Here is a 25,503-nt window from a genome sequence, read left to right on the forward strand (position 1 = left end):
AAAATGTATTTGAGTATGAGATCCAACCATATGTGTCGGGATTAAACGGATACTTTGGGTTGGTCATAAGGAATAGGGACTTAATTATTAAGTTAAGATATCAACCATAAGTATGGATATATTTGTCAAATATGAGATAAACGTGTAAGTGGAAATAAAAGAGGTGTTGGTATACTTTTTGAGCAAGATTGTCTTATTAGAACTTGAATTGTTTGTACGATTATATAGATTTACAGTTAACTAAAAATCAAGATATTTATCTTGGAGTGAATATCTTGTTTTGTTTAGAGTTAATTATTGGTGTAAGAATACCAAATTCAGGTCTAAAATTATATGATATGTGTTGGTCAGGAGTTTCGGGGTTTTAAATATTGTAAACTGATTAGAATATTTTAAGAAAGGGCATTTAAAATACCTAAATAAAATTTAGAATTTTGTAGTTAACTCAAAATCCAAATTTAGGGTTGATACAATGCTATATTACCACCAATGGTTAATTGATATAATGTGAAATTTAACTATTATTCTTTTTTACTTTGTTTGTTTTATTTTTGACAAGTTCATTATATGCTTCTCAAATCTAGATGGCTTATTTTGTGTAGTTATAAGACTTAATAGATTTTATTTAGCTGTAGGATTTTCAGAATTTATGATATTAAGAAAACTCATGAGAGTTTGTGATAAACAAAATAATTGAACTATTATGAATTATTATTTGTTTATGCTAAAATTGTCAGTGTTGGATACTTATTTTCATTATTAATATATGATATTGGATGTTTTACTCTTTTAAGTTCGTTTTTCTAATGATAGTATTGTATTGCAAGATGTATTCATGTTGGTTTTAAACTGTTATGAACAACTATAGATAAAGTTTGGGTGAGCATAGTCATCCAAGGTTGTGTTTTACAAAAAAAAATAAAAATCACATTATTTATGTAGTATACTGTTTATCTTGTATGATCATATATTAAGTATACGAGGGCTGTTACAAATTGGGTACTAGTAAGTTAGAGGACATGATTAATAAATATTTGCAACTTGATTAAGGTTATCTGATTGATATCATAAGGGAAGATCACAGATAATGCGAGCCAAAAGCCTCCATTAGACATTTAATGCTCAAGCAACCTTTGTGATTGTACTTTTAAGATCAATCAGAAAAGGCTTAGTAAAAAGCAAATCCTAATATTAATTGCAAGTATGGGTGAGCAAAAAACCTGCAAAACTGATTAAACCCAAGAAAACATGAGAAAAGTTAACCAAAAAAACTAAACCAAGAAAAAAAATTAAATTAATCATTTAGAAAGCTCAAAAACAATTCTAGTCAGATTCAGTTTCTTCAAAAGTTTGAAGTTGAATGAACTAGATCGAATTGAATTGGTTTAACTAGCACTAAAACAACTTGAAACAAAAAAAATATATATTATTTTTTTCTAACCCTAAATCAAACAAAAACAATTATCCCTAAGCGTTCTATTTGTCTCTCGTTCTTTCTATCCTCCATCATCGTCATCGATCTTTGTTTCTTTATCCTCTTGATCTATCCACCGACAACCGACCCTCTATCTGGCCTTAACAAACGCAACCAATATATTTGGATAGGTAACGATAACTTTTCTATTTTTTCTACTTTTTTCCCTAGAGAATTCACCTGCCAAGTTCTATATTTTTTTCTTATAATAATCAGGTTTTGTTCTGTTTTAAAGGTCATTTAAAATTCAAATGTCAAAATTTATAAAATAAAATTGTACATGGTTCCGTGATTTTAGGATTATTCATGGAACTTTTCATCCTGATTATAACAAAAATAAAGGAATGAAATTAATGTTGGACATAGAATTTTGAAGTTTACATTGCAGAATTGACCTTATAATTGAGTTTGTAAGAGAAAAATAAACATGGTAGCAACCCAAGTGAGTTGGTAGTATCTAGCATGTTCTTAATTTATTGTACTTCCATTTATTGTCTAATAATGGTTCCCTATGAACATGCCACTTAATTTGTTTATTCTAAAGCACTATAAATATTTATTGAGTTGCATTATTTCAACATTATCTATCAAATGATTAGGAGATGACGATCAATGACAAGTGTAGTTCTATTGTATTTTACATAGCTATAGGTACTTGTATATCACTAATGCGTTGGTTTTCTACTGAAAATATAGGTTGTGTACTAACATAAGTTAAGAGGTATGATGTATATATTATAAGGGTTTAGGTGAAGTGTAATGAATTCTAATTGTTCTATTAACCAAAAATGATTGTTGTTTGCCTTTTTATTTTAAAGATCTAAAATAATAGATGCATGCTAATTCTTAGTTTAATTTTATAAATGAAAATTCCAACAATTGAGTGAAGCCATACTTTTCTATTCAATAGCATGTAATTTATCAATAAGCAAAATAACTCCTTGTTTATATTCCATTACAGTCAAATTATGAATTAAAATCTAATAAATGAACTAATTTAAAAGAAGAGTGCTAACTTTGATTTTTTTTTTAGTGTGTGTAGTCATTGATACATGACAAATCATTAGGGTAATAATAGAATTATGAATATTGCAAGGTTAAGTGTTAATAGTGATGAAATCTTATTTTATTTCATTTTCATTATTACAATTTATAGTTGTTATTGCTATTATTTCTTTTTTTTTTCTAGAACTTTTGTTTTGTTGTCATAGTATCCGAAGATTCCATCTTTCTTCACTTTCTTAACTAATTGCTTGTGCTTTTATAATGGCATGAGTTTAAAAGGAAAGTATAGTGAGTGAGAAATAAAGCAAAAGGAAAAGATGTTAGATTTGGTTCTCGCAATGGCATACAATCCTTTCATCTTCTTGCATTGGCTTTTGACAAATAATGAAACTAAGTTGACTTGATGGATCAATGTGGTTATTTTTGTACTAGTGTGTTTGTTCAGGGGACAAAACTATGAAAAGCTTGGTGGATCGATATGGTATTCTTACATTATTATGAATATAACTCAACCATAAAGAATAAAAAGCTCAATTAAAAGACCAAAAAGTCATCACAATTTGATAATAAGAATAGGCCTTTTACATTAATTAAAAGGCTTTTAAGAGCCTATAAAAATTCATAAAAAACTAATAAAAAATAAATAGGTTTTTTCGATTTCTTTACAAAATAAATCAAACAAAGCCGAACTAAAATTGATCAGTTTAAACTGGTTTTTTGGTTTGGTTCTGTTCGGTTCAAAATCTAACAAAAAAAGTTGTTTGGTTATTTTTCTAAATGAAAACAAACCGAAATAAAAATGATCACCCTTAATCACAAGGCTATTATAATCTCTTTCACTCCCTACTGAGTCAACAAGACTTATGACAACAGATGGAAGAACCTATCTTTTCTCTAGCCTTCCGACTTCCCCTCCTATTTTCATTTTATTACCTACCTTGATGTGTTCTTTTCTTCAAGGTAGACTTTTCAGAGAGTTCTTTTTCTAGGAGTTTGCAAGTTGATTCCCTGAGTCTTCCAAAAAATGTTTCTATTTTGATAAAATCTATTCAAAAATTTTTTACACACTCACACTCGCACGCGCACACACATAATATTAATATTGGATTTATTTTGTTGGAGTAACTAGTATTGGACTTATATTATAAAACTAGACATGAGCCTGTACTAAGTTGCGAGTTTGGATTTTTTCTATAAAAAATAATGTCTAAGTGTTGTAAACACGTTATAAAGAAATAAGAAAAACCAATGACTTGGATTATAGCCTCAACTAGATTTAAAAAGTTGGTTTTATTTTAATTAATGATAAAAAATAAGCAACGATAGTAAACAAATGTTTTTTTTAAATCACGTTAACTTGGAAAAAAAACCTTTGGAAGTACAAAATTAGATTAAAAAAAAGGACAAGAAAAACGGGTCCTATATAGCATGATAGAAATGTAACATGAGTAATAAGGGGCGAGCCAACTCAGGTAAACTTGCAAAACACATGGTCTAGGTCATGAAATCGAGATAACTTAATGGAATAGAAAATTTAAAAAAAATCACAAAGCCAATTTTTTTTTAAAACCAAACGATGAAATTAGAAAAAAAAATAAGCCAAAAAAAGGATGTGAACCCACGTTAACTTTTTAGATCCATGACCTAGGTTATTAGATCAGAAGTAGCATACAAGAAAAAAATTGCAAAGCTCAATCCCTAGCAAATCAAGCGTTGAAGGATGAAATTGAAAAAAAAAACAAAAATCAATTGCATAGAAGGATCTAAAATAAAATGGCAATTAAAAGAATTATGGTGAAAATCAAAATAAAAAATAAATTAGAGGGCAACTATAAATATTCAATTTGAGAGTTAAATTGAAAAGAAAAATGACTTTAACAAAAAGGATAAAAAAAATTAAAAGAATAAGGATAAAACTGAAAAAAATAATACACCTTAAACTTGGATTGAAAGATAAAATTGAAAACCAATAAAAAATTTATAAGAGGATCAAGAAAAAAAATTGAAATTAAAAGAATAACGACTAGATTGGAAAAATAATACATGAAAAATAAATTGAAGTTCTAAATTGAAAACAAATATAACTTTTACAAAAGGATCAAGAATAAAAAATAAAAAAATAATAAAGATCAAAGTTGAAATATCAACAAAAAAAAGGATAACCTTATAATTTTCACAAGAGAAGAGCGAAAAAAAAAAGAAAAAAAAAGGTCAACCAGCGACAAACCATCACGTCACCTCTAACACCTCCGCACTATGAGGAAAAGACTTGGTGAAACTTTTAACAACAAGGCTAAAGGGCATTTTATGCCACTAAGAGGCATCACACATGCTAAACAAAGTGTGTAGGTGCCAACAACGTGTTCAATTTAATTAGTGTTTGATCCTTGTTCAAAGACCAAAATGGCTTTAATGAACATCATCATGAAAACTAAAGCCTAAGTGAAAATACCAAAAGACCCATATAATGCGAACCTCATGATCACGCAACCTACAATCAAGATTGAGATCTAATCTCGAAAAGCTAAAAGAAGTTTAATAAGAGTGTGGCATAATGAAAATATGTCCCAAGACACCAACACTATTGTAATGAAGTCAAATGACACCACAACACTAGTTAATCTTCGATAAGTCAGATTCAGTTCGTTCCAGAACCAAAAAATGCAAGAATGTTTTTCACATTTTAAATTAAAAAGTTCAGAAGTATTATTGATAAAAAAAAATGCTAAAATTGAGGCTTATATGTGTTTAAATAGTTCTTAGAAATTAACCCTAATGGATATATCATTGTGGGCTGGATTGACTCACTTATAAAAACTAATTCAAAACCTTTACTAGTAAGGTCAAACCTTGATCCAAACAAGCCTTGGATCCTAGATGAAAACAAAGTATTATTTAAGCCTAAACAAGCCTTGGGTTGTAGTTAATAAAATAAAATAAAAACCTATAAGTCTAAGTTATGTTCTGCGTGAGAAGAGAAGAAGAAAATTAAACATTGCAGGTCTGAAAACAATACTTATTTATAGCTATAATGCTGCTCAATAATCTTAGTAACTAAAACAGAAGTTGTTGCCCCTTTCATTTTGAAGTTAGAATAGGATTATGATCTTAACCTTGTATTTATCCTTTTTTTTTTTAAGGAAAATGATGTTGCCTTTAGTGCTTCTTTTTGTTGCCATTTGGTATCATTCGAATACTATGAAACACAATTATGTTGTTGAATTATTCTTCTTAGATAACAAGGAAACTTTGCCACCACATGTGCTTTCTTTTCCATGTTTTATTTGCCATGTTTTCTTCTCACTCGACAATGTGTCCTATGGTTGGTGTCGTGGCATACACAATGTTGAATGATGGATTTGCCTCCTAGATCGAGAGGTTTTTTGATGTGTTGGGATAAATTATAAAAAATATGATTTAAAGTGTTTATGAGTCATCACCTAGTATTATAGTAATTAAAAAACCTAATGGTATGCAAAAGTTTGGGTAAGGAGACTAGTTATGTATAAGAAAGATGCATCACCCACAACGCACCCTATCTATGGTAAGTTGTATTATTGGTCAATTGTTTTTTTTTTTTCAAAGTCATGTTTCTATTCGTTAGTCTGTCTAAGGTTCAAAAAAAGTCAGGCCTTGACCTTTATCGGGCTAAAACTTAACTATTCTAAGGCTAAAAAATTAATGTCGTATTTCTTTCTACTTTGTATCTTTAATACTTAAGGATATACTTTACAGTGAAATTTTATAACCCTAAATATTAAAGTCTACATTTAATTCCTAACATTTTATTTTTGTTAATTCATTTAATTTAATACCAAGAGTATGCATTATGTTGTAAAATTCATATCCCAAATATTAACTAAAAAAATTAATTTTTGTAGTGTTTTTTAAATTTCAGGCAAATCTTAATGGATAATCATAAACTGATTATGATATCCGTTTATGTATTTTTTTAAAATATGATAAAAATGTATCTTTGTTATTGTTTTTTCTTTATAAGATATGCATGAAAAACTTTTAGAGTTTGGTTGTATACACTCAAACAAAAACATATTTTTTTATTTTTGGAATAAGGGATTTTTTTTAAATTTTTTAAGATTTTGGAGAAAATTGAATATTTTTAATATAAAATTAGTATCTTACAGTGTAATTTTACAGTCCAATATTAAGTGAAATTATTGAAAAAATATGCGAGAAACCCATAAATAATTTTAAAACAGTCCCTGAATTTTTTCAGAATTATCAGAAATGTTTTAGGGCTTACTTGGCTAAACATGATAGTAAAGGCAAACTAATGTTAAAAAGAGTACAATACCACATGTTTTTCAAGCACACCCTTATCCAAAAGTTAAAGGCATAAAAAATGCGTTAAGACCGTATTTAGCAAACATGCTTTAAGAGTAGAAAATGACATTTTTTCTTTGGAGATAATTTGGCGTGACAAGCATGCCTTTAAGGTTGATAATAAAATACTAAATTATAAAATTAAATTTAATTATATTATTTAAAACATATGTGAAAATAAATTAAGTTAGCAATATTAATCGTGTCTCCCATGAAGAATTCTTATTGAATTAATAACGTCTTATATTATATACAAAAAAAAATTGATGAAGTTGGTCTTTTGCAATTTCTTAGCAGGTCCATACCCAAACTCATCAAGAGTTATTATTGACCACATGTATATGGCTATGGCCACAAGCCTTTTTAGTATAGTTTTGAAACTCGGACCGGCCCGAGATTGGTCCGGGTTTGAGTAAAAACCCACCGGAAAGTTGGTTCGATGAAACCCGGTTAAGACTCAACCTATTTTGATACACACACACACACGCATATGAAACGATGTTGTTTTTGTTGTTTTTGCCTTTTACTATTAAAAAGCAGCTTGTGGTAGTGCTGATATTGGGAGATGGAGAAGGGCCTTGTTGTTGCTGTTGTTGGATATTGGGCTGCATCATATTCATAGGATTTGAAGAAGAGGGTTTGAACAGTTTATTCAAATCTAAACCTCCTCCTCCCCGTATATTCCCCCACCTCTTTGTTGTTATTGATTTGGATTGCCAGGTGAAGTCATTAAACAACAACAAGAAATGACAGTGACAGGAAACAATCAGTCAAATTGATAAAGAAAGAAAGGAAGAAAGAAAGAGATAAGAAAAAGCTTACACAATGGAGGAATTCCAGGATCTGTTCAAGTTGAAATCTTTTTTCAGATTAGAAAAATAACACCTTTCTTTCCCCAGCTCTTTTCTCTCTCTGTTCTATCGTCCCAAACTAGGATAGCGATAAAGCGAGAATTTGGAGAAGAAAGAGAGGGATCGAAAGGGAAAAACAAGTCTTTTTTCATGTTACTTTGCCCAAATGTGTAGATTGACGCCAATGAACAGCACAAACATAGCAAACGGAGAGTAGAAAATATGGAAAGAGAGAAACCTTTCAAAAAGCAGAGTTTTTTTTTATATATTTTGGGTTGATCCAGGTCAACCCATCTGACTCGTGACCCGTTTAATATACTGGATCGACCACCAAGTAACACTTAAAAACTATGCTTTGGAGGCAAAGTTAGGGAGGAACACTGAAAGGCATCTTCTCTTGAAAAACATCTGTAAGGATCACAACATTTCTCTATAAAACTCAAATTCGTTCACTATATGCTTACAAGCATAAGAGAGCAGCAGCAGCTAGTCCCAGAAGGAAACCCCTCCCATTCAGCTCTTCAGGACCATCTTGATGTGTATGCCTGATGCAATCATATTTATTCCATCACTTCTCTGTAATCAATTATTTGCCCCCTTCTTCAATTACCATACCAATCCTCTTCCTTAATCACAAACCCAATTTTCTCTTCTTTTACTTTTTTTTTTTAAAAAACTAATACAATAGTCAATAATCTTAAAACAAAACTTTGTAATCTCAAAAGGATAAAAACAATAGTTATTTATTAAAACAAACCTGCACCAGAAATAACTTCACAAGGTGTGATAAATTGATTAGGGGAAATAAGAGATGTAAGTTATGGTTTTTAAAAGGAATTAAAGAGAGGGTATTTTTGGAAAATATTTTTCAATATCAATTAGAATTTAATTTCTTGAGTATGTTTTTGGTTATTTTTAAGAGTTAAATTTCATTTGGAAATCAAGTTAATACCTTGAAAAAAATTCCAAACAGATAAATTGATTTAACCCTAGAAAATCAATTCAATTCATATATTCCGGCAAATCTAACAAAAAGCAAAAAACAAGAAAAAAATTCTTTTTCATCCTCGTACCTTTTCTTTGCACCTAAATAGACAAATTGACAACCTAAAAACATCCTAAAATCAATAAAAAAAATCAAAATTAAACAAAAAAAAAATATCCTGAGCCTCGATCTATTTGTTGCGGTGATGTTCAAAATCACCTCAATAAAACTCATTTTGTTAAGAGGAACCTAATAAAACCAAGACCGACTTTTTTGTTACTGAGATTTGATTAACCGATCACTTTTTCTTTCCTTCTTATTTTCCATCAACTTTCTCTCTTCTTTTTTAAAACTCAAGGATTGAAATTAAAAATAAATAAATTTTAGGACTAAACATGAAATTCTAAAACTAAAGGGACCAAAATGAGTAAATGGATAATTTTTGGATGAAAAAATGATTTTTTGCATGAATTTGAAGAAAGCCCCATTATTATTATTTTTTTTTTATCTTGATCCTTTTATAACATATATTTTTTCTATTTCATCAAATTAGCCTCAATTTCAAATTTGAAACTCCACACAAACCTTGAATTGCAAATAATATGCAAAAAGAAGAAACTATAAACACATTAATTGCCACAAATATGACATGGAAAGATGAAATTAAAAAAGAGAGTAAAGTTCAACAATCAAAATGAAAAATTGAAAAATAGTAATGTTCATTTAGTGAGTAGACATACAATAACGAATAGTAAAAATTGCAGCTCTTTTAATTTATTAGTATTAATATTAATTAATAAGAAATAAAGCCTATTTCTTTTGCTTTTTTCTTTTTTTATATTAACAAGTTGTTTAAACACGCTCCATTGATTGATCTAATAAGTGGCATATATTTTCTTTATTTTGTAGTAAATCGATAGAACTATATCACAGGGATATATATGATTTTCTTATTTGATGCCAACTGAACTTTTTTATAATCAAACTGAAAATAAAATAAAATCTATTTCTTACTTGAGAATATTTTTCTGACTACATAGCATAAATCAAGATACACAATTCATTTGAGCATGGATTTGGACGACGACGGCAATATGATACTGAAGGAGATTCAAACACTTGAAGGACACGCCGATAGGGTTTGGAGCTTAGCTTGGAATCCAGCCACAGCAACTTCTCCTGTCTTCGCTTCTTGTAGCGGCGATAAGACTGTTCGAATCTGGGAGCAGACTCCTTCCACTCGCCTTTGGCACTGCAAGGTTTCTTCTTCTTCATCTTTCGCAAGTCAGATAAAGTTGGAACCTATACTAGAATATTTTGGTCGTGTGTCTGGTTAGGAAGTTGTGTTAATTTAGTAGATTCTTGTGTTGGGAGAATCTTATGATTAATTATGGGATGACTGCAGGCAGTTCTGGAAGAAACACACACTAGAACTGTTCGGTCGTGTGCCTGGTCACCTTCTGGGAAATTGTTGGCAACCGCCAGCTTTGATGCCACCACTTCCATTTGGGAAAATATTAGCGGTGATTTTGAATGTGTTTCTACTTTAGAGGTATTTAATTTAAGAAAAAAGATTGTTTTTTTTTTCTCTTCCAGTTTGATAAAATTTTATCATACCTGGGACTAATAATTTATTTACTTTTTAGGGTCATGAAAATGAAGTGAAAAGTGTGTCTTGGATGCATCTGGTTCGTTCCTTGCGACGTGTAGTCGGGATAAGACTGTTTGGATTTGGGAAGTGATGCCTGGGAATGAATTCGAGTGTGCTTCGGTTTTGCAAGGACACACACAAGATGTTAAAATGGTTAAATGGCATCCAACTATGGATGTTTTGTTTTCTTGTAGTTATGATAATACTGTTAAGGTACTTTTTTATGGGTAAAATTGCTCATCTCTGCCTTTTCTTTTTCTTTCTTTGTGAAAAGCTGATTCCAAAATTTCCATTCCTGCTTTCATAACAATTTTAAAAATATGAGATCAACTTTATAATTTTCATAGAAATACAGGTTTGGGCTGAGGATGGCACTGGTGATTGGCATTGTGTTCAAACCTTAGGTGAATCTAACAAGTACTCTCTCTCTTCCCTTCCTTCCTTCCTCCCCCACCCCTTCCTTTGCTTTTATGCTACTCTTGTAGACGCGCTATTCTTTTGCATTAGACCATTATGCAGGCTAGCTGATATAGTTAGGTTTTACATAGACTATAGTTAATGTTATTTGTTGGCTTATTGATAACTCCCTTTGCAATATGACGAGCTAATCTAATTGAACAAGTGCTGTTTCCTACTCAGTGGTCACTCTTCTACTGTCTGGGCACTTTCTTTTAACGCTGAAGGAGACAGAATGGTTACTTGTAGGTATGTAAAGCTTTTTCCTAAGTTTGATGATCATTGGTTGGGGTGATTTTTATTTTTAAGGTATCTAGAAACAAAAGCAATTGAATGGATTTTGGGTTGACTTTGCAGTGATGATCTTACCCTAAAAATATGGGAAACAGATGTTGGGAGGATGGTGTTGGGTGATGGGCACGCTCCTTGGTGAGAAGCATGCTCTTTATGCTTATTGGGTCTTCTACTTTCATTTCTTACATCTTATAGTGCACCTTCACTATTAGAATTCAAATAAAGAAATGACTTCAAATTAGTGTGAATGACTTGTGATAAAAAAAATATTTGAAATTATGGATTGAAATTCTGTTGGTCCTAAGTAGTAGGCCACCTGATAATCTGTGTATTTTTGCAAATGACACTAGAATTATTTGTGGCAGAGAATGAAGGACAACAATGGGAATTAGTTTTTATTTATTTATTAGTTATAATATTATGTAATTATTCTAGATTTAAATATTTTGGAATATTAGTAGTTAAATTAGGATTTTAGTTTCCTTATTGAAGTAAGACTTATTGGTTTTTATTTTATTTTATTTGGTTTGGTGTATATAAATAAGTGCTTAAACATTAGTTATTTTGGTCTTTGAATTATTGACTAAAACTTTGAGTTTATACAATATTGAGTGTGTATCTCTTGTTTTACTTTCAAGATTGAGTGTGTCTTTTTTAATTTGGTCCCTTCAAGATAGTGTCTCTCTCTTGTTGGTGATTTTTGGTTACTATTCTACTTTAATTCTTTGGTTTTGGTGATTTTTTCTTCTTCTATCCTAGATCAATTTGGCGCCCACCTAGAAATTTGTGTGTTTCTCCTCTCTTTTTCTTCCTGCAATTACTTTGCCAATTTGGCCAATACCAAATCTAGGGTTTTGGTTTTTTCAAACCAAAAAGAAGTCTACTAAAAGAACAGAAAAAAAGAAGAAGACAAATCAAACAGAATTAGTGGTAGTACCACAGATTCCCAAAGTCACATATATGTGATAATTGAGCAAAATTCCACCCACACTAACTTTATCTTGCTGTGCTAGTTGGGAATTCTATTTGTTTCCAGAATTTGTGCCAACATCTGTAGGGTTGGTGGATTTCTTTTCTTTTGTCTTTGTGATAAGCTATTCCTATATGCTACTTTATTGATATGATTTATATGGTTCGAGGAACAAGAATGTATACTACTCTTGCTCATGGTTAATCTTTTGAAAATCATAGAGAATGTAATTCTGATAGGAGAAGTGTAGTTCTTCAGGAATAAAGAAGTGAGATAAGCTTTGTTTTGTTTGTTTAGGTTCTCCCATCAATCGAAGTGGATGTATTACATGAAACATTTTGGAGAATATATTTATGTTTGAGGAATTTGCTGTTTTTCAATTCAATATGTGAAACATTTTGTTTCGGCTTTATTTGAACTTAATTACACTTGTGTTTATGAAAATTTTATGAAAATTGTTGTAAGATGGATATTCGACTCACAGATATGGGTAAATTACAAATGTACTACGGGAATATGCATCTTATAAATACCATCTATCCTCCAAAACCAAAAGTCAGATTGTCACAACATGCAATTTATCAACCTCCATTGATTAGCAACATTGAGGTCACCAAAATCACTAGCACTATTAATTCTTTAGAAACCCAAATCCAAACCATGCAAATTTGCAAACTAATCATACAAAATTCAATAATACATTTGTCAATTCAAAATAGAAGTTGAGCGTTTTAAACAACCAGTGTAGAACAAGTTGATGAATGCATTGAAGAAGACATTGGAGAAACTTATTAGAGGAAATTATGATTGTGCAAACACAAGATGAACACGAATTTACAGATTAAGAAGTTCAAACAACTAATATAGTATAAGAAGATTTTGAAGTGCCATGAGTAAAGATTCTATCATTGAAGAGCTCAAAGATGAGGTTGATCAAATTGACTTTAATGTTCCTTCTAAATTCAATATTATAGCCGAGTAGACTATCTTATTGCTAATATTGCTTACAGAAGATTGAAATGCTTCAAATGCAAATATTTTTTTTTAGGGAGTGCTTGCAACTTCATGGAGTTTTTGCTATTTCAACACTTTAGAAATTGAGGTTGAGTTTTTTTCCAACCAAGAGAAAATGAAGTACTACAATGGAAATTGGTTTTTAATTGATCAGGAGTTTTAATATTGTGTGATTATTCTACATTTTATTTTTAGAAATATTAGTATTTATTTTTCAGTTGTTAAATTAGGATTATTTTTATTTATCTAAGACTTGTTAGATTTTTCAATTTTTTTTGGTTTGATGCATATACATAAGCACCCAGAGATTAGTTATTTTGGTCCTTGAATTATTAATTGAAATTAAAACTTTGAGTTTTTGCAAGATTGAGTGTCTCTTGTTTTGCTTTCAAGATTGAGTTTGTCTCTCTTGATTTGTTTTCTTCAAGATTGAGTGTCTCTCTTGTTGGTGATTTTGTTTCTATTCTATATCGATTCTTTTTTTTTTGGTGTTTGTGCTCTCTTTTCCTACATCCTATTATCAATGTGCTTTATTTGAATAATTCAGGAAACAAAGACTTGATTATGATGCTCTTACACGCCAATTTGATGTGAGATTTATGTGGCATAAGATAATTATAGCAGATGCTCCCCATCCCTAACCTGTTGTCCACCTTTTATTCTGGATGCCCAAAATGTTTATCCACATCCATTAACAAATTGTTTTTATGAGTTTTATCAAAGTTTATTTAGTTATGATAGTTAGAAAAAGAATAAGAATGGATTTGGGATTCACACCCCAAAGGTATCATTTATCGTTTCATTTGTATTTGGTATGATGAAATTATAGGCCATTTTCAAATTATGCAGGGTGCTTGCCCACACACAAAACAATACTTGTTGACAACATGGTCTGTTTTTCAGGAATCATCTTTGCACTCTCTCAGGTTATCATGATCGAACGATCTTTTCAGTTCATTGGTCAAGGTAGCAACCCTTTAATTTAATTGAACAAAATATCATGTCTTCTTCATTGTTTGACGTTGTTTCTGGCTGTTCCCTTTCTTTATTAACTTATCATTGGGTGCTCTTGTGGATGTTATGGGTAACATATACTTTTTCTGGGTTACCCTTTGTCTTTCAGCATTGGTTCTTTCTAAATTCTATGTTTTTGCACCCCTTAATTTTTGAACAGGGAAGGTATTATAGCAAGCGGAGCAGCTGATGATGGTCTACGGTTTTTTCTGGAGAACAAAGATGGTTTGGTATTAATAATTTATACCCTCACTTTATTATATCTACTGATTTAACATACCAGGGAAGTTGCTCTGTTATTTGCATTGCATCGAAATAACAAAAACCCCTTAAATTGTTTTTGCAGCATGTCAAGTATGTAGACATAAACAACATTACCATGTATGGATAGCTGCTAAGTTCTCTCTTTCACAAGTTAGCTACCTGCCTTTTGGGACGAAAACTGCTTGTTTATTTACTCCCTAGAATAAAAGTGCTTGAGGACATGGTTTTTGGAGTTCAATATATTTTCACTATCTAAGTCTCAACGGATCCCCCCTCCTTATCTACCTCTTACCTATCTTTGTTATTCCTAACAATGAACTTCATGGAGTGGTGGTGGTTTAAATTAAGCAACTGTTTTTCATTAGGTTTTTTCTTTCTTTTCCTCAGTTCAGTTTTCACATCTTAGATAAATTATTTAGAAGTTCAATGGTTTGATTCTCTCGATTTATTCTTGCTTTCATTTCCTTTTATATTAGTTTTTTCTGCTGATTAATTGCTTCATATCCAAATCCTTTGATTTGTGAACTTTTCCTGTTTCAATAATTTTTGTCCAGTATAGTGGCATGGAGAGAATTATCCTCAAAACTCAAAAGTTGGATGGATATTTAAAGAAAGGAAAGAACTAAATATTATTGCTCTGAGCGAGGGGAAAATGAAACTAACCACCTTGTCCTGAAAACAGTTTTAGTGCAAATCACTGTTGGGGCACTTTTGTCCTAAAAAGTGAACATTTTGCTAACATTGCTAAAGAGTGCAACTTGTGATCCCCTGTGTGCGAGCAACAAACACATTCTTACTCAACTTAGTTTTTCTTGTGAATTTCTTACACTTTACCTTTTTTGTAATCTTATTTCATAAAATTAGTTATAGATTTTACTCAGTTCTGGTATCTCAAGAATGCCAAATTTCAGGTTGATTGCAAAAACTATAAGCTAATCACCTAAGTAACCTTTTGAAATATATTATCACAACATAGATGGAAACACTTGTATCTGATTTTGATTTGAAATTGGTCTGATGAGGTAATGCGACCTTGTGAAGTTCCTATTTATGGATGCTCATAAATTGAGGATGCCTTACTCTTGACTTGATATATTGATTAGTGAATTAGGAAAAGAAGGATTAAGTGAGACTATTGTGTGTTTGTTACAGGTTGACGGTCCTTCATATAAACTGTTGCTGAAAAGGGAAAAGGCTCACAATATGGACATAAACTCAGTGCAATGGGGCCCTGGGGTAAGCTTTCTTTTGGAAGTGTTGAGATTACACACTCACAGCAATTTTTTTATAGTGTATTTGATGTTTGTGTTTGTGCTGAAATGAATGCATAAATTAAGTACAATAGGATCTGGTGGGAGGAGAGGAAGGGGGGTTGGTAGTAGATTCTTGGGTTCTATGACGATAGAGTGATGCTTGCCATTCAAGTGTCCTTGTAAACCAAATATATATTTCCCTGCTTTCCCTGATGATACTTATCTTGAAACAATTATACTACTATCTACTGCACAGCAACAGTAATAATAAAAAAAACATGTGCTGACACTTGAAACTTCTGTTCTCTCACCATTCACCCTGCTAAAACTAGCGCAATTTTGGTTAAAATGGTTTTATATCATTTAGCTGTACTGAAAAGATGAAAAGCTTGAGCTCACATCTTGAAAAGGCTAAAAGGGGTGAGGACATCACCTATCTTAGAGCCTATAGTGCCCTTTATTTGGTTTCTCATTTTCAAACTTTTTGTGCTGGGGGCGGGGAATTAATGCTTAGTATTGAAATCGTGATTGTATCTGTATTGTGTTTCTGTATATGATTGTTGATTCTTGCCAGGAAACCCGGCTACTTGCTTCCACAAGTGATGATGGGAAAATAAAGATATGGGAACTGGCAACTCTAACCTGATACAACTTTTTGATAATGATGGTTATGATTTCATGAAGCACGAGACCCAACTTCTGGGATCTTGAAATTGATACATGTTTTAGATATAAATCTCTTGTTAATCTCCTGTTATAAGTTGATCAGTGTAGTGGATGGAGCTGGGTTGACTTGACGTTTCTCTACAATGGAAGTCGGAAGTTTTCCATATTAAATAAAGCATATGTATTTTTATTCTTAATGTATTATTTGACTGGTCAAATTGGAGCGACTCATGATACTGGGTTTTAGAACGAGACTGTATATAGTCTGCCAGAACTAAATTGGGAGCAGAAATAAAATTATCAGAGATTGTAATTTGGATATTAATGTTGTCTTTTTGCTTCTTTTTTCACCTTATCATTCCACTTATGGGCATGCTGTTTATATATTGACGGTTGATGTTCTGTTCATAATTTACCGAGTGAAAAGAGAGGGGCAAAAAAAAAAAAAGCAGCAGTTTTGAATACAAAATCACAGAAGATACCAAGGTTGCACTACCTATACGACTGAGTTGTTTATGTGAAAAACATCATACTTCATGCTAGGAAGTATTTTCCAAAATTTCTTCTGGTTGCCCTCAAAAGGGGTAAATGGTCCGTCAGAGTAGATCATATCTGGGTAAGGGTCTTTATTTCCGTGAAATAAATGTATTCAATACACCCTGTCAATTTCTCTATGTATTAATGGCTGCTTGGATTTGCTCCAGAGTTCTCCCTTTTGTTTCTGGCACCACCATGACCACAAACACTATAGCCAGCGCGTTGATTGCAGCATAAAGAATGAAGGTACCTGAAAACCATTCTTGTATAATTTAACTAACTGCTTTGTGAACCAGAGCTGTCTTTGAAACTAAATGTTTTCACTTTTGCACATCTTGATATCGTTCTTAAAAACTACTATGTAGCTCTTGGTATTTATTTCAGTTCTTCCATTATATATTTATCTTGCGAGCTGGTTGCCAATAAATTGATTCTTTGTATTATGCTAAATTTTTGCATCGTTTCGTTGAATAAGTTTTAGATTTGTTTACCATAGGAGCTCCAGGACATAAGGTAGTTGTAAGTGTAGGAAATCGCCCATGCACCAAACCAGTTCACAAGTGTTGCTAAGCTTCCAGCCACTCCCTTAATATTTATTGGAAAAATCTGCAACAAAAGGCAATTGTCTTTTTTGGGTGGAATAATGAATTCATAGATGGAATTTTCATCTTGGAACTTAGATTACCTCAGACATTATTACCCACGGAACTGCACCCATTCCTGCTGAAAATGAGCCGATATATAGCTGAACCAAAAGTATTTATCAAAGATATGTAAATGAGAAGTTACATAGTTGGAGATCAATCTCAAGAGAAATATTATCTGACAATGATTATAATTACCAGTATGCCAGTTAAAGTAAGTGCCGGGACTGATTTGACTGCCAATTCATGAACCTAGTTTTGCAGAAGGTCACTTTTACATGTCAGTATTTGAGAGACATTGAATTTATGAGGTCTAAAGTTAGCAATAACCTTTAGGTAGAATGAAATCGCAGTTATTAAACAGCCAAGAATCAGTCCTGATGCAGAAACCTGGAATACATAGATAAATTAACTTTCAATACCTGAAGGGTGATGAGTCAAGATGAAATTTCCACAGCTAACTGCGTTGGACAGAAATTTACCAGTAATAGAGGCTTTCTTCCGGCTTTATCTATTACAATTGTGTTGAGGGCAGTAACCACAACCTACAAAATAATTTTTTTTTCAACGTAATCCTATTGGAGTATGACATTTTGATTTCTTGAAGCTAACAAAATTACTGAAAGAAAGAAACCTGAAGAATGGCATAGATTATGGTTCCAAGACTGGGAGAAAATCCTGAAATAATGCAGAATTTCAAATATTAGAGTACCAATGGAGATTCAAAACATTCTAGAAAGTATCAGCAAAAAAGCTTGAATTATTTGATGTTCTTTGGTTGATGTATGAAGGCTTTGTTTTCTACTGGGTTAAAATTCTATCATGATCAGAGATCAGGAAGGCTTTTAGGATGGAAGTTAGTGTGTGAGATTATTTTTATGCACCTTGTTTTATTTGGATTATTTTTTCTATTTAGATTAGAATTTTTAATTGAATTAAGATTTTACTAATTAGGAATCCTAATACTAGATGGATTCTATTAGTTAGGCAAGTGTTAATCAGAAATGCTTTTTCTATAAAGGATTCTAGTTCTAGAACTAGTATAAATAGGAATGTCTAATTTATTGTTAGGGATTCAAACTCACATTGTTCAGACTTTTTATAAAATATTAGAAATTTTTTCTATTCCTGTACAATGTTGAGGGCTCTAATCTTAGGATCTGATAACCCTAACTTTTATTTATGCTATATGCGCATCAAATATTGGCCTGCTGACTTGAAAGCAGGGTGGATATAAAATTTTATGTTTAGTTCCCTGTTTGGTGGAAAGGGCAGGGGCCATGTATCTCCTTTGATAGTAGTGTTTATCAAGACCTCTTTACCTGCTGACTCAAAAATATTGCTGACATAAAAGCAGACCCCATTGATTCCTCCAAATTGTTGAAAGACCATCAGTCCTACTCCTATCTGATCAAATTGGTAGAAAATGTATCAATTGACTATCAGAGTTCATGATAAATAAATCCTTTCTGGTGAGGCCAACTGGAAAATAAAGAAATATAGGATTGCAAGGTTGCAAAAAGGAATAATACAATGACTGAGCGGAGGTATCTTCTTTGAAACAAATCTAGGAATCTGGCTTTTGGGAGCCGTTCAAGAGTTTCTATGTACTCCTGTCACAAAAGCATAAAACTCATCATACTTTTCTTCAAATTGCGACTACATTAACAGCATGCAGAATACAGATTTCAGATAAGAACCTTGATTTCAGTTGCCTCCTGATATATATCAGCTTCCTTGCCACGAAGCTTTTGTAGAGCTGTTTGAAACTCTTCTTCACGTCCTCTCTTTGCCTGTAACCACGCCATTTTCATTATGTGTGTGTGTGTGTGTGTGTGTGTGTGTGTGTGTGGAGGCAGAGTGTGTATTCAATTGCTGTTCGTTACCAGCCATCTGGGAGATTCGGGAATCAGAAAGAGGCCAAAAACCAGAATTGCACAAGGAACAAGCCCTGCAAGCACTCTAGAGGTAAGCTTCCTGCTCTACAAATATTTTTAGTGTTTTCGACACGACCATTTAAATTTTCTGAAAAATAATGCCCATTCTAGATCCCGTGATGATTGAGTAGGCAATAGATCAAGGAATACCAGTCAATGCCAAAGCCCTCCATGTCAGCACGGTTCCTATTATGAACGCAACAGACACTCCACCGCAGATCATAAGCTGCATCATGAGATGATATGATTAGAGAGGATCCTTGTCCCATTACATTTTGGTTTGCATTATATATTAAATATCTACTCCGTCCAACTAAGCCTCAATAGAAAACGTAATTTAGAAAGTTGATGTCCCCTCATAACACACCACAGCTTGTGACATTATGTTATCATTTGAAAAGATACATTTCTCAAGATCTGTCAGAAGCATCTCTTTACCTGATTTGTAGCTGTTAGTCCTCCTCTAAGATTCTTGGGTGCAATTTCAGCAATAAAAACAGGTACCTTGTCAAGATGTCAGCATCATAATCGAATTCATTAGTAACATATATTCTACCATGTGCGTAGAGGCATGTTGAGAAGCAAATGCGAGAAGATTAAAATTCTACCACATAAGAAAAGACTCCCATTCCATAACCTGTTGCCAGTCTCCCGAGGTCCAACGCCAGAACCCCCTGTTTTGTATTAATTGAAAGGGTAACAAGAAATAAGATAATTATGTCTGGGGGAAAAAAAATCCCTTTTGCTTCTGAAATTAAGATGACACAAACCTGAGCAAAGTAGATGGCTAGCCATCCGGCAATACAGAAGCTGGTAGCCACTCTCAGCGCCTGCGTACATTCCATACAAGGGTTGAGTCCTACACAAGAAGCACTAGATCCAAAAATGTTCATCACAGCATACCTCTACTTACCCCTTTCCGACCAATTAAATCAGCAATGGGCCCACTTGTGATTGCACCAATCATTGCACCGAATGTCAATATTGAACCAAACACGGAATACTTCATAGTTCATACAAACACAAAGAGTAAGTAGCACATACAAGTTTGGAAGCTAAAAACCAAAGAGTTCATTTGCTGCGTTTAAAACAGCATCATCAGTAAACAGGGGATGCTTTTCAAGTACCCTAGATCTAGCTGATCTTTTGATCCTAGAAACTTTTCTCTTAAGTTCAATTTCCGCAGTTGATATGGAGCCATATTTGTAATGTCTACTGAAAATCAATTATTCTTCCACAGCTTAAGTTTGCATGTTTCTGACAAGCTAGGAGGCTTATTGATAAGGGGACAAATCAACCGGTTTACTTGGCTCTGGATAGGTGCTTGATATACTGGGAGACAATTTAGTAACTAACCTCTGCTAGAGATAGAGAGAGATCTTCCCTGACAGCATTTTCTGTGGGTGATGAATAGCCTGCCTGAAACCACATGCAGCAAATTAAATCAAGACTCTTGCTTGTCAGGAAATATGTAGGAACACGAGCTAACTTAGGAAACAGAGCTAATTATCAGTATTGTAAGTTCCTAAATAAAAGGAGGTAAGCTTACACATGAGCCAAATGCGAAAGAGCCACAGACTGCAACAAAAGTGCTGAGGTAAACCATCCAAGCACTTTCTTTGCTGCTACTCTGAGCAAAAAACCCATCTTGGTCGCCTGATTGATTTTTCTTGTCCATGAGTGGTTCTCTTACCTCTTCATGCTCAGCACGATTCTTACACTGCTCTAGGTCCTCTTGGATTCCCATGCCTTCACTCTTTTCAGTCAGAATCTGCGCAGCCTGGAGATGGCAAAGAGAGAGTCTGTGAAGGAATGCTTTTTAGATCAGTGATGGATGTGACTTGTGAGAAATAGAAGAAAGAGATACGTTTTTATTTCTTTCTTTCTTTTTTCTTTTTAAAATTTCCTTAAATATGCTCCCAAGAAGTGACAGTTCTCAACCACGTACGCTGTGCTCAAAGCTTCAATATTCACTCGCACTTGTCCCACCACGAACAGCGTTCTTGACTTGATATACCCATCAGCAGCAACTGTTATCACTAGACAAGTACGTCTAGATTGCCATGTGCATCATAATCAAATAATTAAATGGTATTGCCCCTGAGTTCACATGGACATGGCAGAACCTGTTGGTATGCTTGGCTGGAGGGATGGATACGGAGTAAAAGGGATGATGTGTTTTTTTGTTTCGTTTTTGCATTAATTAGCCAGACAGCTTATGAATAGATACTATGAGTGAAAATGGGTGAGAATCGAAATAGGAAATGGATAGAAACTCAGTTAAGAAATGGGTGGATTTCTCGCATATTTTCCAATTCAGACGGATAGCTTCTTGTTAGTCACATTCTTACACCCAAATACGCCCTCTAGAATGGATTGATATCTATCATTTCTTCTCTTCATTTTTCTACTTTATCCTATTCAATCCTTTCCACCGAACAGTTTTTAAGATCCCGTGGCTCCGTTTCAGGGAGGGCAACTTCATTGTTCTATCTAGAAAGAGATTTCTGTCAACCAAGCACATTGAAACAGATTTCGTAAAGCAAATTATAATGGAGAATATGTTTTATTTTATTTTATAGGATTATGAATTTCATTTTAATCATTTCTCATTGACATTAAATCAACCACAGGAGAATTTTCAGCCGTCAGCTACCATCGCCTAGATTCTGAACCTGCTCATCTCCTCAAAATTAAGTTAAATTGTACAACTTGAGGTATTTTCAGGGTCCATTTGGTGCCTTGACGTCTAATTAATTGTGGGTCTGGCCAGCCTCTAGTGGGTACAAAATTCCAAGGAGTTCTTTCAAGGTAAATCATCAATCCCTGTCTTTATTGCTCCAGCCAGCCAATGAGTTCTGCAGCCTGCTCTACGTTTCTTCTTCCTTTTTAGGCCAGACAGCGTGACACACATGACTACTTGGCATTTATATCATTAAATTATTTGAAAAAAAAAAATTAAATGTGTGGTTGGCAGATCCAATTTGACTGCGATATTCTCTTGATTCGTTCTTCCTCTTTCATTGAGGAGCTGAGTAGCCCACCATCTTTTCCATTTTTTTTTTACTCGGCTGCGAGACTGTAAGGTGCGAAATTAATGTCTGGCTTTTCCATTTTTTTAACTCGGCTGCAAAACTGAAAATGCGAAATTAATTAATAGCTATATTGTGGGTAATGAAATTTTTTAAAGGATATTTTGTTCGAAAATATATTAAAATAATATTATTTTTATTTTTAAAAGTTTATTTTTAATATCAGCATTTTAAAATAATTTTAAAATATAATAAAATAATTTGAAAATAAAAAAATAATTTAAAAACATAATTAGCTCGCAATAAGGAAAAACCAAACAAAATCTTAGAAGAAGCTCAAGGCAACTCCCTGTATGTTTATATAGTGCCACCCAGTAGTTATAAGGAGTTTTTATTTATTGAATTAATGTAGTATATAATTTTGAGGAAAATATTTTTAAATTTAAATTATTGTTGGAAATAAAAAGGATAAACGGTCATCAATTTAAATTCACATGAAAACTAAAAGCTAGCTCTTATTGAACCTACATTTTTCTTAGATTGACTTTGTCATTTTTTATTAGAAAAAAAAAGCCCACCTGACATAGTCAATATTAAGTTCTAGATGGCCTTTTCTTTTTTTGGTTGATTATTTATGGTCTATGCATTGTATTAAAAATGTTGGGTTATTAAAAAACTAAAAAATATTTTATTAGTAATAAATTACATAACATTCTATAAAGTTCTTTCCAATAATAATAATAATAATAATAATAAAAGTACTTAAATGTATTGTTATGCTATTATGAAAACAGTGATAAAAGATGAATTCACTGCTCCTTGTTCTTTTTAACTGTTTCCAAGAGTTTACTTGTGTGTTTTCCGTACATGTTTTATAATTAAATCACGCGATAATTTATTTGGGTAGTCTTATCAAAGCATGCATGATATTTAAGGTCATGCATGATGTCAAATCAATTCTATTCTTAACTAAATTACTTGTACAAATCCAGCCTTGATCGGCTGAGTTAGAATTTGAATTCTTAGTCTCCATTAATGCGCAACTCGTCATCATTTAATAGCAAACTCATAATAAAATTTACAATGAATTCTCGACGATCAAAATAGATGTTACACGAGCCTGATATAATATAAACTTGTCCTAAAATATCAGTATTATTGAAATAAAAACTTTCTTTAGAAACACCAGTGAATAACAAGTATGAAAAAAATTTATGAAGTTAGTTAATTTTTGGTAAATTAATTTAATTTGTTAGAAAACTAAAAAATATAAGAATCTCTTTCTTACACAAGTTGAATAAATTCAGTAGCAATAATAATTTAATGACATCCACTCTTTCAATCAAGTTTTGAAAATATATGTGACTCATGTAATTTATCTAATATATCATTAAGTCTAGATATATGATCTCTATATTTCACAATTATGTTATTAATTGCTCTACAACTAACATACGCAATTTTCAAGTTCCATCATTTTTGGGTACAAGTAATATAAGAACAACATAAAGACTCATACTTTCATAAATATAACTTTTTGTTATGAACTATTTTACCTGTTTCTAAAGCTCTTTTATCTTCTCAAGATTACTTTAATAGGCTAGTCAGTTAAGAATCGATGTGTCAGATACACAATCAATTTGATGTTCAATCCATTTTATCGGTGACAATTCACAAGGAATCTCATTAAGAAACAAATCATCAAACTTCCACAACAAAGAAACATAAACATTAGAAATAAAAAGGTCAAGTTCATTAGTATTAAATAAACTTCCTTGTAAACAAGATCAACCCCTATTCTCAATCCATCCATCCCACTATTTTGTTGTCTTATTGAAGCCATCTTGTCTTTTAGATCCTTTATTACCCTAGTCAGAAGCTCAAGTTATTGGATGAAAGCTTGCATTTGAAATGTGTTATCCGTTTTTAGTGTCACAGACTTGTGATTTTTAGATAAATTTGAATTTGTAAAAAATTATTACTAGCAAGAAAAATATATCCTCACAAATATTGTTTTTCACACAAGCCAAGGCTTTTCACTCAATTGTTTTCACTACACCTTTACTTCTCAACTCATCTTCTTGCGGTTTTTTTGGAATTAGAAATCAACAAACCAAAGTCAATGGCTATTGTAATGCAATCCAAAAATATATAAAGTGACTTAAGAATTAATAAGGTAATAAAAACAAACAAAAGAAAAAATAATCCAAAATAAAAGCGAATTTGTATGAAATATGGATGATACGAAGACTCAAAATAAAACAAAAGAAAAAATTAATGAAAGCTCTTATTTGATTCCTAAATAATCCAAATATAATGAAAATGAACTAAATAGGTCAAAACAAACAATAGCAAACATGTGTTTCATAACTTGATGCAATCTAACCCGTTATGCAATTTTAAGCACCAAAATTAAAACCCAGATCAATGATATTAGAAGAATCTCAAAATATTATATGTAGGACCCTTATACCTAATAAACAATGGATATCAGTTTATAGATTATTCTCTTATGCCTATGTATCGAAAGCCTATGTATAATCAATTTGCAGCAAAATTTAACTTAGAATCGAAAACCCAATCAAACGGTATAAAAAAAGAGCCCCCAAATTTATAATTAAATTTGGGGGCTCTTTTTTTATACCGTTTGATTGGGTTTTCGATTCTAAGTTAAATTTTGCTGCAAATTGATTATATATTGAAGTGATTTCAAATTGGTTTGATTTGGTTTCTTTATTGTTTGTTTTTTCACGACAGAATTGAAAAGTAGCTAGAATAACATCTATTTTTTTAATTTTATGTTATGGATATGTTTAGGGACAACAATAAAACAAAACAAAGCAAAAAAAAACATTTTTTTAAAACACTAAGATGCCAAAAACACAAAGACAATAAGAAAACTAAAAAAACACAACTTCTGGAACACAAAGAAAATGAAAATTTCAGAAAGATATGACCAAATTTTAAAGCCTAGCTTTGATACTAATTGATGTAAACCTCGTGATCATAAGATCATGCAATCCATAATGAAGATTATAACTTCCCTAAGAAAGCTGAATAATCTAGTTTGGTTGAACCTTAACCTAGAGTTAACCTGTAAATATCCAAACCT

At 32.0% G+C, this 25,503-nt stretch overlaps 2 protein-coding genes across 3 annotated transcripts; one reads left to right on the forward strand and one right to left on the reverse strand.

The window, feature by feature from the left end:
• Positions 1 to 9,559: 9,559 nt before the first annotated feature.
• Positions 9,560 to 16,566, forward strand: LOC133691986 (protein CIA1-like). The gene is given in 11 exon segments (XM_062112622.1): positions 9,560 to 9,918; positions 10,065 to 10,211; positions 10,306 to 10,336; positions 10,339 to 10,523; positions 10,666 to 10,727; positions 10,950 to 11,015; positions 11,124 to 11,195; positions 13,948 to 14,010; positions 14,219 to 14,288; positions 15,475 to 15,558; positions 16,150 to 16,566. Coding segments are annotated over 11 exon segments (1,041 nt in total). The 5' UTR covers positions 9,560 to 9,729; the 3' UTR covers positions 16,222 to 16,566.
• Positions 16,567 to 16,678: 112 nt separating this feature from the next.
• Positions 16,679 to 21,719, reverse strand: LOC133691985 (sugar transporter ERD6-like 7). Of its 2 annotated transcripts, none has more exons than XM_062112620.1 (19): positions 21,308 to 21,719; positions 20,909 to 21,139; positions 20,716 to 20,778; positions 20,273 to 20,362; positions 20,130 to 20,189; positions 19,968 to 20,033; positions 19,798 to 19,863; positions 19,510 to 19,585; positions 19,309 to 19,373; positions 19,123 to 19,215; positions 18,955 to 19,035; positions 18,745 to 18,829; positions 18,057 to 18,100; positions 17,905 to 17,967; positions 17,753 to 17,812; positions 17,621 to 17,674; positions 17,464 to 17,523; positions 17,270 to 17,384; positions 16,679 to 17,028 (listed from the first exon to the last, which is right to left on the reverse strand). In XM_062112620.1, exons 2-19 carry the CDS (start codon positions 21,104 to 21,106, stop codon positions 16,913 to 16,915), a joined length of 1,455 nt encoding a protein of 484 aa, XP_061968604.1. In that variant the 5' UTR covers positions 21,107 to 21,139; positions 21,308 to 21,719; the 3' UTR covers positions 16,679 to 16,912. The 2 variants fall into 2 exon arrangements, with proteins under 2 accessions (XP_061968604.1, XP_061968605.1); XM_062112621.1 differs by having other exon boundaries at positions 21,227 to 21,719.
• Positions 21,720 to 25,503: the final 3,784 nt, after the last annotated feature.

The sequence above is a fragment of the Populus nigra genome, chromosome 4, assembly GCF_951802175.1.
Source record: "Populus nigra chromosome 4, ddPopNigr1.1, whole genome shotgun sequence".
NCBI lineage: Eukaryota > Viridiplantae > Streptophyta > Magnoliopsida > Malpighiales > Salicaceae > Populus > Populus nigra.